We start from the raw sequence: 17069 nt of genomic DNA, 5'->3' as shown, positions 1-17069 counted from the left end.
CAAAGCAGGAAAGAACATCCAATGGAAAAAAGACAGTCTCTTTAACAAATGGTGCTGGGAGAACTGGACAGCAACATGCAGAAGGTTGAAACTAGACCACTTTCTCACACCATTCACAAAAATAAACTCAAAATGGATAAAGGACCTGAATGTGAGACAGGAAACCATCCAAACCCTAGAGGAGAAAGCAGGAAAAGACCTCTCTGACCTCAGCCGTAGCAATCTCTTACTCGACACATCCCCAAAGGCAAGGGAATTAAAAGCAAAAGTGAATTACTGGGACCTTATGAAGATAAAAAGCTTCTGCACAGCAAAGGAAACAACCAACAAAACTAAAAGGCAACCAACGGAATGGGAAAAGATATTTGCAGATGACATATCAGACAAAGGGCTAGTATCCAAAATCTATAAAGAGCTCACCAAACTCCACACCCGAAAAACAAATAACCCAGTGAAGAAATGGGCAGAAAACATGAATAGACACTTCTCTAAAGAAGACATCCGGATGGCCAACAGACACATGGAAAGATGTTCAGCGTCGCTCCTTATCAGGGAAACACAAATCAAAACCACACTCAGGTATCACCTCACGCCAGTCAGAGTGGCCAAAATGAACAAATCAGGAGACTATAGATGCTGGAGAGGATGTGGAGAAACGGGAACCCTCTTGCACTGTTGGTGGGAATGCAAATTGGTGCAGCCGTTCTGGAAAGCAGTGTGGAGGTTCCTCAGAAAATTAAAAATAGACCTACCCTATGACCCAGCAATAGCACTGCTAGGAATTTATCCAAGGGATACAGGAGTGCTGATGCATAGGGGCACTTGTACCCCAATGTTCATAGCATCACTCTCAACAATAGCCAAATTATGGAAAGAGCCTAAATGTCCATCAACTGATGAATGGATAAAGAAATTGTGGTTTATATACACAATGGAATACTACATGGCAATGAGAAAAAATGAAATATGGCCTTTTGTAGCAACGTGGATGGAACTGGAGAGTGTGATGCTAAGTAAAATAAGCCATACAGAGAAAGACAGATACCATATGGTTTCACTCTTATGTGGATCCTGAGAAACTTAACAGGAACCCATGGGGGAGGGGAAGGAAAAAAAAAAAAAAGAGGTTAGAGTGGGAGAGAGCCAAAGCATAAGAGACTGTTGAGAACTGAGAGCAAACTGAGGGTTGATGGGGGGTGGGAGGGAGGAGAGGGTGGGTGATGGGTATTGAGGAGGGCACCTTTTGGGATGAGCACTGGGTGTTGTATGGAAACCAATTTGACAATAAACTTCATATATTAAAAAAAAATTATACTACAAAAAAAAATAAATTATGATATAAATAGAGTAAGATGCACATATCGTAGGTGTGAACTCAGAATTTTCAAAAACGGGACATGCCATTGTAGCAGCCTCCGGAGTGAGGGATAATGACTTTTTAGCACCAAAGAAGCACCTCAGACCCTCATCTGTCACATCAGCACTTGCCTCAGCAAAGGAACTGAAGCCCCCACTTGGACTAGGATAGATGAACTTTGCTTATTTTTATACTTCATATAAATGGGATCACATAGTACATATACTTTTGCTTTTGGTCTTTTGCTCAATTTGATACTTAGATTTATTTATATCATCCTGGGTAGATCATTTATTCACTTAGCTTCATAGAATTCCATTGTATAAATGTGATTTTCTTACTCTTTTCCTCTTGATAGGCATTTTGATATTTTCTACTTTCAGAGTGTTGAAAATAATGTCCCTTTCCCCTGTCTCTTCCCCTCCCCCCACTTCTTTCTCTTTTTCTTCCCCTTCTTCCTTTCTTTTTTTTACTTTTAGCCATTCTAGTAGGTAAGTAGTGCTATCATGAGTGGCTTTATGACTCTACTTGCCTTTTTTTTTTATTACTAATGCTATTGAACACTTTGTTGTGTAATTATTTTCCATCTGGAGTTCCTCTTTTTCAAGGTGTTGAAATACTTTGACCATTTCTTTATTGATTTTTTTAAACGATTAGAAAGATTTCTGTATATATTATCCATAGGAGTTCCTTGTTTGACAAATGTCTTGGAAATATGTTCTCCTTCTGTATAAATTGCCTTCTAATTTTTTTAAGTTTATTTTTTTATTTGGAGGGAAAGAAATAGAGCACAACCAGGGGAGGGGCAGAGAGAGAGACGGAGAAAGAGAATCCCAAACTTGTTCCATGCTAAGAACTCAGAGACTGATTTGGGGCTCAATCTCACAAATCACAAGATCATGACTGAGCCAAAACCAAGGGTCAAATGCTTAACCAACTGAGCTAACCAGGTGCCCTTGCCTTCTCATTTTTAATGCTGTTTTTAATTACAGAAATTTTAAATTTCTTTTTTTTTTTTTTTTTTTTTTGTATTTTACTGTCAATATTTGGGATTTTATTCACAACATTCATGAAATTTTGAGCAGGTTTCTTCTTGACTACAGGCCCCTGATTTCCCTTTTTGTATGAAAATTTGCATTGGTAAATTTTTTCTGTGTCCTTTTTAAGATATAAATCCTATAAAGACTTTCTCAAGGATCTGGGAGTGACCTCTTGGAAATGTAATCATCCAAAGAAAAGGAGACAGTACCTCTATTCTCCAGCCTCTGGGGGAAAGTAGAAGACAAACTTAAATAAGGGACAATTAGCAAACACAGCTAGCTTAATCATGTTGACCAGCTTTCCTGGTCATGTTTTCTTGTACTTTACCATGAGCTAATCCCAATGTTTTAAAAATCCTCCCTCATTTTGTTTCAGAGGATTTGAGTTCAACTTCCCTTCCCTACTGTAAGTCTCTCTCCTTAGTCTCAATTTTTTTTAATGTTTATTTATTTGAGAGAGAGAGAGAGAGAGGCAGATAGAGATGGAGACAGACTCCAAAGCAGGCTCCATCCAGGCTCTGAGCTGTCAGCATAGAGCCCCACACAGAATTCAAATTCACAAACTGCAAGATCATGACCTGATGCTTAACTAACTGAGCCACCCAGGTGCCCCAATTACAATAGTCTTAAATAAAGTCTAACTTGACTAGTTAACTGACGGGGTACAATTTTCATTTTGTAGTTCATATAAATTAATAATTATATTTCTGTTGGATTGACTTATTAGCATAAAATATTTTATTTCAATTAATACATCTTGTATTATAAATTAGCACTTTTAGCTAGGTTTACATTACATATTTTTTTCCACCCTTTAACCTCAATTTATCTATGTCCTTAGCATGTCACTAGTAAATAACAAATAATCTTTTATTACTATTATTGTTATTATTATTGCTATGTTATTTTAACCAGTCCTGTGGTCTTTTATTTAGAATATTTAATGTGATAAGAAAAATATAATATTTAATATAAATAACCATTATAGTGGGATTATATCTGACCATTTACAATTTATTGAAAGGACAATCTAAACTTATCCCTTTATAACTGGATTATCTACTTGATACAGATGATTCTTCTATTTTCTACTTTATTGTCTTTTGTGGGGGTAATAAAATATTTTTATCTGATTTCATTCTTCTAGATTTTAAGCATTTTTCCTTATTTTAGAACTATCATAGAGATTATGAATATATGTCTTTGATTTATTTCACTCTAATACAAATTACATCACTTAACACATCCTTAGCAATAGGAGCACCTTGGAATACTGAGAATATTAATTCTTTCCATTCATAACTCATTATTATACTATTGTAATATATCAAAATTCTATATACATCTATATTGTTTCCACATCACATTATAATTATTATTTTGTACAGTTGATATTCACTTGTATTCACTCTCATATATTTGCTTACTCTATTATTCCTCTTCCTCTTTGCATTTCTATGTCTTTACCCAGCATTTCTTGTCTGAACACATCTTTATTTTCAGCCTCAGTTTTGAAAAACTGTGGACTGGTAAATAATTATAAATCAATAGTTATTTTTTTTATTTTTAAAGATGTCAAAATCTTTTGTTTTTTGATGAGTCAGACCTATTATTACTCCACTGAGAGTAATGTCTTTTTTTTTCTGTAATTATATTGAAAACTATTTTCTGCCCTTTTCTCCCCAACAGTTTCTCTATGATGTGTCTATCTGTGATTTTCTTTTTATTTATCTTTCTTTGTGTTTGTGTTTGCTGTGCTTTTTTATCTATAGGTTGACTTGTATGGATTCTTAGTTAAAAACAAATTGTATCCATTATGTCTCTGCATATCGTTTATGCCATTTTACCATCTACTCCTCCTATGCCTCAGATTAAAAAATATGTTAGACCTTTTATGCATGTCTCCAATATTTTGTGATTGCTTTCCTCACTGCTTCCATTTTGTCTGTTCTATTCATCTGTCTTCACATTCACTAACCTTGCCATCCATTGTGCCAAAACTCTTATTAAAACTCTTATTAAAAAGACTGAGCTATTGATTTCAGTTACTGTACTTTTATGTTTTAGAATATCCTTTAGTCCACCTCTGGAGATTCCAAATCTTGGTGAGTGTTTTCAACATCTTCATCTACACTATCATTTCTTTCCTTTACTTTTTTGAACATTTTAATAACAATTATCCAAAATCTTTTCTACTAATTTCAATATTGGAGTCATCTGACATCTATTGTCTGGTTTCTTTTCTCTTTGACATTATCTACAAGGTCTTGTGTGCTCACATATGTTGTAAATTAGGGTTTTATGTCCATCATATATCAAAAGAACTGCAGACTCTTTAGAAAATCTTTCAACCTCAAGAGGTCACCCTCTCCATATTTAACAGATGCTATGGGGTTTAATTTTTTCAGGGTCAACTCCTTAAGATCAAGATTTAAACTGCATTAGTGCTGGGCTATAATTGTATAAGACTCAATCTACTTCTGGGTCTCCCCTGTTGTTAACGTGTGGTTCTTTCAAACTTTCAATTATCCACCTTTTGAGCATTTGCTTCTTCAGGTCTGTAACACTGCAAAGATTCCATTTTATCACTGAGAGATTTTAGTTTATCTCTTTAGTCATCTGCCACAGGTAGATTCAAAATAAGACAAACATTTTTAAAGAGGAGACTGGCCATGAAATTAAAAGCCTTTAAGTCTCCAATATTCTCTCTTTGATCTACACTAAATGCAAAATATTCTTGTGGTTTCAGTGTTCTGGAAGAGCAGCATTTTCCAAGAGCTAATCCTAGGTTCTCAGCTTCTAGCTCTGACTGGAACTGATAAATGTGCCCCAGGGAAAAGCAGCTATAGAAACTGTGTCAATTCATCATTTTCTGTAGGGGTTTTCCATCCTTGCCAGTTTTATTTTCAAGCTCCTCCTTTTTGAGAGTTTTTGTCTTAAGCTCTTGAAAGTCTGTGATAAACTTCTTTCCACTTTCAGAGACTTTTGAATCATTTTATAGCATCTAACACTGTCTAAAATTCAGCAAATACCTTGTATTAAAACTGAACTTCTTTAGGTCCATCAGATCTAGAATTTTGTCACTCCGATGTCCACAACCACTGAAAGTTTTGCAGGTTTATCTTTCTTCCTTCAGCCACTCTTTGAGTGGCTAAATGCACAGTCCTCAGAGTCTACTCTAAATCAAGAACTGTCAAATGTTCACAGAACTAAGTAAATTAGTGAATAAAAGAAAGGAAGGAAAGAAGCAGAGAGGGAGGGAGGGAGGGAGGAAGGGAGGGAGAGACGGAAGGAGGAGGGAGGAGGGGAGAAAGAAAGGAGGGAAAGAAAAATGTGAATCACCAGCTTATACCTCCGGTCAGAAATTTTATTTCAGTTAGTTTTGTTGCTTTTGTGACCTATTACATGCGTAAACATATAATTTAAAAAAATTATTTACCTTCTTAGCACTATCAATGGAAGTGCTGCCTTACTTCAATATGCTACATTCTACCTGGAAACAAAATCCAAATGCTCTTTTGATGATTTGTATTTTAATAAACTTTGCTTTAAAAAAATTTAATGTTTATTTATTTTTGAAAGACAGAGACAGGGGCGCCTGGGTGGCGCAGTCGGTTGAGCGTCCGACTTCAGCCAGGTCACGATCTCGCGGTCCGTGAGTTCGAGCCCTGCGTCAGGCTCTGGGCTGATGGCTCAGAGCCTGGAGCCTGTTTCCGATTCTGTGTCTCCCTCTCTCTCTGCCCCTCCCCCGTTCATGCTCTGTCTCTCTCTGTCCCAAAAATAAATAAACGTTGGAAAAAAAAAATTAAAAAAAAAAAAAAAAAAAAAGAAAGACAGAGACAGATGCGAGCGGGGAGGGGCAGAGAGAGAGAGAGACACACACAGAATCTGAAGCAGGCTCCAGGCTCTGAGCTGTCAGCACAGAGCTCAATGTGGGGCTTGAATTCATAAACTGTGAGATCATGACCTGAGCTGAAGTCAGATGCTTAACTAACTGAGCCACCCAGGTGCCCTCTATTTCAATAAATTTCCAAGGCAAAATAAAAAAGTGTAGCATTCCTGTGTGAATTCCACAAATATAGAGAGGCCCAGAGGATTCCCTGATCTAACCTATCACACACTGTACTATGAAATGGAAGTTGTTCTTGTTGTTTTTTAATTTAAACCCAGGGAGACTACCGTATATTATAATTTATCTAAAAGTGCTGTATTCCATAATTATTTTTAAACATCAGATGGTATGCATGAATAAGACATTACAAATGTCTCAGGCATGGTATCTGAGTATTCTACCGGGAAAATTAGAAAGAAAAATTTGAGGGGCACCTGGGTGGCGCAGTCGGTTAAGCGTCCGACTTCAGCCAGGTCATGATCTCGCGATCCGTGAGTTCGAGCCCCGCGTCAAGCTCGGGGCTGATGGCTCGGAGCCTGGAGCCTGTTTCCGATTCTGTGTCTCCCTCTCTCTCTGCCCCTCCCCTGTTCATGCTCTGTCTCTGTCTGTCCCAAAAATAAATAAAAATGTTGAAAAAAAATTAAAAAAAAAAAAAGAAAGAAAAATTTGAGATTAGAAATTCATTAGGTTTATACCTAGATAGCTTATTGGTTTTGGTGCAATTATAAATAGGATTGATTCTGTAATTTCTCTCTCTGTTGCTTCATCATTGGTGTATAGAAATGCAACAGATTTATGTACATTGGTTTTGTGTCCTGTGATCTTACTAAATTTTTTTATCAGTTCTAGCAGGTGTGTGTGTGTGTGTGTGTGTGTGTGTGTGTGTGTGTGTGTGTAATCTTTTGGACTTTTTATAGAGAGTATCATATCATCTGCAAATACTGAAAGTTTTCCTTCTTCCTTGTTCATTTGGATGTCTTTTGCACTGTTGGTGGGAATGTAAACTGGTGCAGCCACTTTGAAAAACAATATGAAGACTTCTCAAAAAGTTAACAACAGAACTACCCTGTGAGCCAGCAAATTGCACTACTATGTATTTACCCAAAGAATAGAAAAATACTCATTCAAAGGGATACATGCACCTGAATGTTTATAGCAGCGTTATCTACAAAGGCCAAATTATGTAAACGGTCCATGTGCCCATTGACTGGTGAATGGATAAAGAAGACGTTATACTCAGTCATAAAAAATGAAATCTTGCCATTTGCAATGACGTGGCTGCAGATGGAAATAAGTCAGTCAGAGAAAGACAAATAACATATGAGTTCACTCATATATGGAGTTTAAGAAACAAAACAAACAAATGGGGGAAAAAAAAGAGAGAGAGGAAGGCAAACCAAGAAACAGAGTCTTAGCTATAAAGAGCAAACTGATGGTTACCAGAGGGGAGGTAGGTGGGGGATGAATTAAACAGGTGATGGGTCTTAAGGCGTGCGCTTGGGATGAGCACCCATTATTGTATGAAAGTGTTGAATCACTATACTGTACACTTGAAATTAATATTACACTGTATGTTAACTTAGTGGATTTTAAATTAAAACTTAAAAAAAGAAAAAATATATAAACTATAGAAAGAGAGATTCATAAGATTTTCCAACAATTTCAAGGGGATAAGGATCTTTGATTCTAAACAGTTCTTCCTGTTTATATAAATAGAAATATTTATATTTGAAAATATTTATAATTGAAAATTGTTACTTATTAAGCACTATTTTGATCAAAATATACCTCAAGAATTTCTAAATTCATCAATCCTTCCTACATTTATTTGCCTACCCTTTTATTTTATAATTTGGTGGTTCTATTCCACAAAAAGATGATGTTTTGTTGCAACCATCAATTGTATTGTTTCTTATCTGATGTTAGCTGTGGACTTGTCCTAGATGGTCTTTATTTTGTTGAGATATGTCCCTTCCATGCCTAATTTGTTAAGTTCTTTTATCATGAATGGATGTTGAATTTTGTTGTCACTTTTTAAGTATGTTTGGCTAATCCAATCACCAGAAGAATTCTAACACTCAGTCCTATAAGTCTGGCCTCTTGGAAGTTAAAACCTCTTTTGCCCATTTGAAAGTTAGACATGCCCAACACTTTTGAGTAATTACTATACAATTATGCTCACCATAATCTAAGGATTTTAATTATTCTTTTATCTTGTATTATTATATATGCTTTTATCAACATTTTCAATTTTATGTTGAGACATCCTTAATCTTTTATTAAAATTCAGTGCTTTATGAAATGAAAGCTATTACAGGCTATGTAATCGATAAGAAACAATATTGAAAGCACACATACACACTCATAAAAATCCAGATATAACAAAAACAAAAACCCACAAACATAAATCAAAATTGATTTAAATTTGATTAAAAAATAAAGAGTTCAGTGAAGGTGCACATTCATGAAATTCATGGTAATGTAAACAAGGTATAGGACAAACAAATGCTCTCTGCGTTTTTGCCTCACAAATGAAACCCATGCGCTATTAGAAAAGGCTAGAGATATATCAGGGAAATCAGATGATAAATTCTTATATTGAGAAAGGCAAAAGCTTTCTTTCTTAAATGACTAATACATGAGTTCAAGAGCAGGTTAGGTTCTAGTGCCCATGATACATAGTAATACACAAAGCACGATATGTTTTCAGTAAAATACAGAATCATTGGTAATAAAAGTGATATAGATGTCTATTTGAAGCAATAATAACAGAAATTAAATAAAAGGCTTTCCAATTATGTAATAGTTTCTTCCAAAAAGAAAGTAGCCATTTCAGTATAGTATTTTTTGTTTTTTATTTCTGACCAAGTTTAAGTGTTGCATTAAAACTTATCTTACCTGATTCCTCAAAGTCACCGTTGTAGGCTTTCCAGGTTTCAGTTATTCGAAGAAGATTCTCTTCCATGGCTTGAATGTCCATGGAGGGGCAGTTGCATTCTGGAAATTTGGGACCACATTGACACCAGCAATCATTGTCCTTGCAGATGAACTCTCCCTCTGAATTGCAAGCGATGTAGCTCAAAGCTGCTTGTACAAAACGCTCCTGAAGATAGTCTGGAAGGAGGACTTGCAGCCCTTAAAGAGCATAACATGCAAATAAGTTGTTTTTTTGTTTTTTGACAAAGAAAAAAGGTATAACACATATTTAAAATCTTCAAAAAAGGCCAACAATTTAATATAGAAGTCAGGAATTTAAAGCAATCATTAGAGGGGCGCTTGGGTGGCTCAGTCGGTTGAGCGTCCGACTTTGGCTCAGGTCATGATCTCACCGTCTGTGAGTTTGAGCCCCGCATCAGGCTCTGTGCTGATGGCTCAGAGCCTGGAGGCTGCTTCTAATTCTGTGTCTCCCTCGCTCTCTGCCCCTCCCCCCCTTGTGCTCTGTCTCCCTCTCTCTCAAAAAATAAACAAACATTTAAAAACAATTAAAAAGAGGGGCGCCTGGGTGGCTCAGTTGGTTAAGCGACCGACTTCAGCTCAGGTCATGATCTCACACTTTGTGAGTTCGAGCCCCACGTCGGGCTCTGTGCTGACAGCTTGGAGCCTGGACCTGCTTCGGATTCTGTGTCTCCCTCTCTCTCTGCCCCATCCCCTGCTTGTGCTCTGTCTCTCTCTGTCTCAAAAATAAATAAAAACATTAAAAAAATTTTTTAAACAATCATTAGAAAATTATCTAAGCCAAAAAAAGAAAGAGAAAAAAAAGAAAGAAAAAAGAAAGAAAATGATCTAAGCCTTCAAAATTGCAAATATTTGTAATTCTTTTCAACATGTGTGATTCTGTGCACTGTCCAAGAATCTCAGAAATGATAGAAGTGTTTAATCCCTCAGATTACCTGATTTTTTAAAAATGGAATTGGCTCTTTGTTTCTTCATTTATGTAAAAAAATGTTTTTAAAGTTTTCATTTTATTTTTTCATTTTTAATTTTTTTCTTTATATTTTATTTATTTTTGAGACAGTGAGAGACAGAGAGAGAGTGGGGGAGGGGCAGAGAGAGATGGAGACACAGAATCCAAAACAGGTTCCAGGCTCTGTCTGACCTGTCAGACCAGACTGAGCCACCCAGGTGTCCCTAAAATGTTCATTTTAATTCCAGTTAGTTAGCATACAGTGTTATATTAGTTTCAGGTGTACAGTATAGTGATTCAACACTTCCATACATCACTCAGCGCTCACGTCAACAAGTGCACTCCTGGAGCCCATCACCTATTTAACCCATCTCCCCCACCTCCGGTAACCATCATTTCGTTTTCTATAACTAAGAAAGAATCTATTTCTTGGTTTGTCTCTCTCTTTCTCTCTCTGCTCATTTTTTTTTTTGTTTTTTTAAATTCCACATATGAATAAAATTATATGGTATTTCTCTTCCTTTGTCTCCTTAACCTAATTGTTTACAATATTTAGTTATTTTTACATAATGTAGGTAGAGCCTACCTTCCTATATCTTTAAAAAGAGATGCATTTATTTTCCACCACATGATTTCAAGTAGTTTTCAATATTTTCTTTTACTTTCAGACTATTAGCCCACATTTACATAGATATCACAAGACAATGGGTTGTGGCAATGGTAAAGGAGTTACAGAATGTTGATGATAATGCTTATCTCTTGTTATTAACAATGCATAACTTGTCCAACTCTGTTATTCAGGAGTGATCATTGAGACTACAAGGAAGCAGATGGACTGATTTCCATTGTTACACAGTTCATGTCCTTGCCATGTATTAAGACAGCTCTATGATATGATTCATTACTTGTCTACATGCAAGTTTAGTGAATTGATATCTCTGAGGAAAACATTCAAAAATGAAGATAAGTCTATATGATTAATATTTAGCGTTCTTTACTTGTTTAGTATTTATTATGATATTTCAAGAAAATAGTTTCAATTTCAGCCATCTTGTTACATAGGAAAATTTAATAAAAAAGGTAAATATTCAAAGTGATCAGTACATAAAAAGAAAAAGAAAAAAAAAATCTGGCCAATACCTAATTGACATTTACTACAAAATTGGGTTTTACAATTATGTTTATCTCTTTATCTATCTATCTACTTATCTATCCCTGCAAGAAGAAAACTGACATTCTGTAAAAAGTTTTTTGGGGGATGGGGAAGAAGTCTAGAGACAAATCACTCAAAACCTTTTTGAGTTTTTTAAGGCTCTCCTGGGGATTTTTTTTTTTAATGTACAGGAAAAATAGAGTAAAAACACCAAAATACTAATTACAGAAGGTCTACTTGGCACTGAGCCATTGCTTAAGGAAGCTGAGTTCTGAGCCCAGAATGTTCTGTTAAAGGGAGCATATGAAACAGGGCACTGGAAATTATAAATGATAATCTAATGGAAATTCTGCAAACTGAAGTTAAGAAATAAGTGATGAACTAATAGCAGGCTAGAAATAGTTAAACAGATAATAAGCAAACTGGAATGTCATAAAAATATTGAATACAAAGTAGTAAAAAAAAAGGCAAAAGAATTTAAAATATAGAAGACAGCATAAAAGATATATAGGTCATGACTAAAAGGTCTAAAAATATATTTAGTGGAACCCCAGAATAAGAAGGAAAAAAGCAATATTTGACGAATAAATATATTAAAAATTTTTCAAAATTGATGAGACACTAAGAAAGCTGTAATGTGCAAATATATGTTCAGGCAAGGCAAAATATACTTTCTGGCAAGACAAGCAGCAAAGTGAAAATGACCAGCTGACTAGTGCTCTTCAATGCTGTTCACCCAAAATAGCGTGAAAAACTAAGAAATTCCTTGGACATTATCAAGTTGCCATCAAAAATTTTCATCACATATTAAATAAACCAAGAGTAGCAATTTGTTGCATTATAAATATTTCTCTCTTGGGGCACCTGTGTGGCTCAGTCTGTTAAGCCTCCAACTTGACCAGGTACATGATCTTCTGGTTCATGAGATCAAACCCCTCAATGGGCTCCATAGTGAGAGTACAGAGCCTGCTTGGGATTCTCTCTGTTCTGTCTGTCCCTCCCCCAGCTTGTGCTATCTCAAAATAAACACAAAAGCATTAAACAAACAAACAAATAATTCTATTTTAAAATAAAAATATTACATTGTATTTCCTTATGTAACAATGGACTCTTGTCCTGGCAATTTGGGATCTAATAACATCTACTAGAAAGAATTTATGAGTGAGGTGTGTGTATGTGCATATGTGTTTGTTAATTCATTTCACGATCCCTACATATTTTTGTTCTAATATATATTCACTAATAAGCATCTTTCCTGACCTCAGTCACATATCACTGCTATGAAAATAAATAATTGATGATGTGTATATATTTTACTGACAAGTAGAGATAACATAAAATTTTATGGCATAAATTATACAATACATGCTTTTCTTTTGTTTAACTTTTTAAGTTTATTTATTTATTTTGACAGTGAAAGAGAGAACACACAAGCAGACGCGGGACAGAGAGAGAGAGAGAGAGAGAGAGAGAGAGAGAGAGAAAGAGAGAAAGGGAGAGAGAGAATCCCAAGCAGGCTCTGTTCTGTTAGCACAGAGCCCAGCGCCAGCTCAGACTCACAAACCCTGAGATCATGACCTCAGCCAAAACCAAGAGTCAGATGCTTAACCGAGTGAGCCACCTGCACCTCAATATGTACTTTTCTAATAATGAAAATCTTCAAGCTAAAGAATGTTAACTCTCGATGTAATCATTATAATTACTGGTAACACACAACTCAGTAGATTTAAATTTAGTACATGTATTGATAAATAATCTTTAAAAACAAATGTTACCATCTTATTGAAAACACAGGATTTTAATGACTTGATAGGGTTTTAGTGTTCATTAGTTTATGGGTTTTTTGGCTAGAAATATATGTTAATAAAAATCATTTTCCTGCTTTTCATCCTTATATATGTTAAGCTCTAAGAAATCTATTCCAGGGAAGTGGGCTGGCATCCAAGCCCCTGCCAATGCGAATCTGGTGGGAATGGGAGCCATCAGAACGGCCACCATGACTGTGGACAAGAGCAGCACGATGCTGCAGTACCTCGACTACAGGATAAGGTGCACCCCTCAAGACTCCCGTATCTTCATTGGCACCTTCAAGGCTTTAAACAAGCGTGTGAATCTGATCCTCTGTGACTGTAATGAGTTCAGGAAGATCATGCCAAAGAATTCAAAACAGAAAGAGAAAGAAGGAAATCCTTCATCTGGCACTGCTTGGGGAGGAGAAACTGGTCTCAATGCCAGGAGAGGGACCTCTTCCCAAAGATACTGACATTATCTGAGTGACACCTGCTGGAGCTGCCAGAGGCCCAGGGATTAGCAGAGCTGATGACAGAGGAATCCTAGGTGGTGTTCCAATGCCCCACACTCCTGCAGGACTTTCTGTGCCCAGCTGAGGGGTTGGTGGGCCAGCCCAACAGGTGATGACCCCCCCGAGGAAGAGGCATTTAGGTTGCTGCAGTTGCTGCTATAGCCAGTTTTGCCGGGGTCCCAACCCAGTATCCACCTGGCTGTGGTGTCCTTCCCCACCTAAGGGCTGAGAGGAACCCCCTCCAGGCATGATGGACCCACCACCTGGCATGAGGATTCCCATGGGTCCCACAGTGAGGATCCTCATTGATGAGGAAGTCCAACGAGCATGCCCCTTTCAGGATGCAACAGCCTTCCAGGGGGATGAGATGCTTTCTTTGACCTGTGGCCACAGAGATATGGATGTAGTCCACAAAGGCATGGGCCCGACTGCCCAGGGCCAAGTTACCACAGGCCTGTTTGTTTGTTATGCCTTTGTTCTCAGTCTCATGAAGTTGTCTGGTTTCCCTTTGGTGGTCTCCTCCCCCAGGAATGCGCCCACCAAGGCCCTAGACTGTTCTTGCCCTCCTCAGCTCCCTGCCTGTTTCCTGTAATGCTGTACATAGTCCTTCTATTTCCTTATGGCCTGTGAAACTAGTTTCTAATAAACTCTTAAGAATATTTAAAAAAAGAAAAAAGAAAATTTGTTCCAATACATCAATAAATAAAGAAAATAGGAAATAAAACAGTTTTATGAGGCAATATCATTAAATTTTTACTGTAAGCAAAACAAAAACAAAAACAAAACAAAACAAAACAATTATAGTGACCTGCCAATAAATCTCCTATTTGATAATAAACCAGTCCTCTGTCAATTTTGTTGAAATAAAACATTAAGAACCAACTGATCTGGAAAAGTATTTGTTACTCAATCATACGAATCATTCACATCTCAGTTTCTGGGAATTTTACCAAAAAGTTATTACCAAGACTTAATAAATGACTTTTCATTACTCTTTTACCCTTTCACTCAGAAGTACTTTGTGTGATATGTTAAATTAACCAGGCGTTGGAAACATTGGAATGTTATTAATATATTACTATGAATATATTAATGTTAGTATATTTATTAACACTTTCTTATGAGTTACTCTTTGTCATATATTACATGTATCATCATCAATAATTTGGAGTTGCAGGTATGGCTTTTTCTAGTTTTGAAGTGTCTGTGTGTAAGCTAACCGGTGAAGCCAGATCTCGAGGACAAACAAGCAGGTAAACCTAGCTTCCTCACTGCCAGAAAACATTTGATTTCACTTTTTTTAGGTCAAAATTAATGTTCTGTGTGCATCTCTTTGACATCTCATTTCAGAATGTTCATTCTAATATAGTGAGGTCATGTAGTTTTGTTCTGAATTTGTTGCCTGATGCTTTTACCTTGAATAATTCTTATTGATGCTTTCCTTGCTCTGATGAAATTCTACTTCGAGACACCAGTGTTTCCATTTGTCAAATATAGTGACCTAAAATCTTTTATACATATCAAAGGAATGTATCCTGGGAATGTTGATCCAGAATCAACTAATGCTTTGTTGTTGTTGTTGTTGTTTTTTTAAGTGGAAAAGCGCTGCTATTAATGGTGAGGTTGAACAAGTAAATCAACATAAATACTCAGACTCTCAATAAAGATGAAGTCTGAGAAAGAACACATGGGGAGTTGAGGATTTTGATATTAATTTCCTGAAATTATCTTTGGAAAGGTCTTGGCACCACAAGGGTACACATAAAGTTGTGGCAGACAATTGAAAATAGAGGCCTGGAAAATAGAAAAGGTCAAAAATAGAGACACAGGTTTCTGCATTACTCACAGAAATGGTAAAAGGTTGAAACAATAATTATTCAAAAAGGAATTACTGCTTCACTTATTCGTGTGCGAATTGTTTTTCAAGACAGATAAGAGATTGAAGCTTTGCTTTTATAATATAATACTCTAAAAACTAAGCACAGTGACTCACAAATAAAAAAAATAATAACTCATGTTAATAAATAAATTTTAATAATAAATCAATAAACATATGTCATATAAATATTCCAAATCCTTTTCTATTAAACTTAATGCTCTGATGACAAGTTAATCCATACATTAGAAAAGAGTAAGCAGTAGAGAATTACATGTGATATCAGTAGAGTACATTTGTTTAAGTAAGAAAAAAATATTTCAATAACTTTATATCCAAAATTGATAATGAGAAATTGGATGGCATTTAAAGTTTAAATTTTTAAGTACTTCCTTTTTCATTTGTATACAATTGAAAAGAGATGAGATTCATTTATTATTTAGGGTAAGTTTAAATAACCCAAAGCTATTACATTTTTGAAAATTGAAATGTTGAGGGAAAATGTCTGAATTTTCTGGAACTTTAGAGCATTCTTATGTAAAACTGAATAATGTAAATGCAGCTCTAACTTATGTAGTCAAAGAAAAAAGTAGACGAGAGAAAAGGTAGACTAGAGAAGAGTGACTGAAAATTGATCATGTTGATCAGTCAACTTAATTTAGATAATATGTCACCACAAACAAGGCCTTTCTGAACTTCTTCAACTAGTACATGTTTAAACATGTGTATTCATAACCTTTCTTGTCATTATAAATAATAAATAAGTACACACACCAATGACCCATTTGAGGACAGTATATATATGTTACAAGTTATTTAAAAATCCTCTATTGAGTTTTCTTACAAAATATAGCAATAGAAAACAAAAGGCAAATTATTACCATTATCACATAATCTATCTCTATGATGGAAGTAATGCAAATATAAATATTTTGTTAATATATTCTCAAATAAGTGTCTATCAGAGGACAAACTCAGCTCTATGTACCATATTAGGCTATGTTTGTTTGTTTAGTTATTTACTTATTTTTAAAGTGCATTTATTGATTTTGAGAGAGGTAGAGACAGTGCAGATGGGGGAGGGGGCAGAAAGAGGGAGAGAGAGAGTCCCAAGCCATGGGGCTTGAATTCACGAAAATGTGAGATCATGACCTGAGCCGAAACGCTTAGATATTATGTTATACTTAAAATGTCAACAGTTCATGCTACTCTGTGCATTGATAGGGCTACAACTTTTACTAGAATCTATAAGGAAAAAGTCAAACCCAGACAAACCTATGAAAACACAGCTACATATTGAGATAAAGATTACTGTATAGAAGTAAAATATCATGATAAATTTTCAATTGCCACAGATTACCTAATTTAAGAAGTAAAGTGAATTTTAACATTTTCTTTTTTTTTTTTTTTTTTTTTTTTTTTCATTTTGTAAGAATTTTAACAGCCTAGTGCTGCATATATGGCTTGAAGAAGAAGAAGAAGAAGAAGAAGAAGAAGAAGAAGAAGGAGGGGGAGGAGGAGGAAGAGGAGGAGGAGGAAGAAGAA

General features: G+C 35.7%; 1 protein-coding gene across 3 annotated transcripts in view; it reads right to left on the bottom strand.

Moving 5' to 3' along the window:
• BRINP3 (BMP/retinoic acid inducible neural specific 3) overlaps positions 1 to 17069 on the bottom strand; it is a 402427-nt gene that overhangs the window by 119618 nt on the left and 265740 nt on the right. For all 3 annotated transcript variants that reach the window (XM_040453613.1, XM_040453615.1, XM_040453614.1), the window contains exon 6: positions 9188 to 9424. In XM_040453613.1, the coding sequence (XP_040309547.1) occupies positions 9188 to 9424 (237 nt within the window). The remainder of the gene's footprint in view (positions 1 to 9187; positions 9425 to 17069) is intronic.

The sequence above is a fragment of the Herpailurus yagouaroundi genome, unplaced genomic scaffold, assembly GCF_014898765.1.
Source record: "Herpailurus yagouaroundi ecotype Mexico unplaced genomic scaffold, PumYag 209, whole genome shotgun sequence".
NCBI classification, from domain to species: Eukaryota; Metazoa; Chordata; class Mammalia; order Carnivora; family Felidae; genus Herpailurus; species Herpailurus yagouaroundi.
This window is presented reverse-complemented; position numbering and strand designations above follow the sequence as displayed.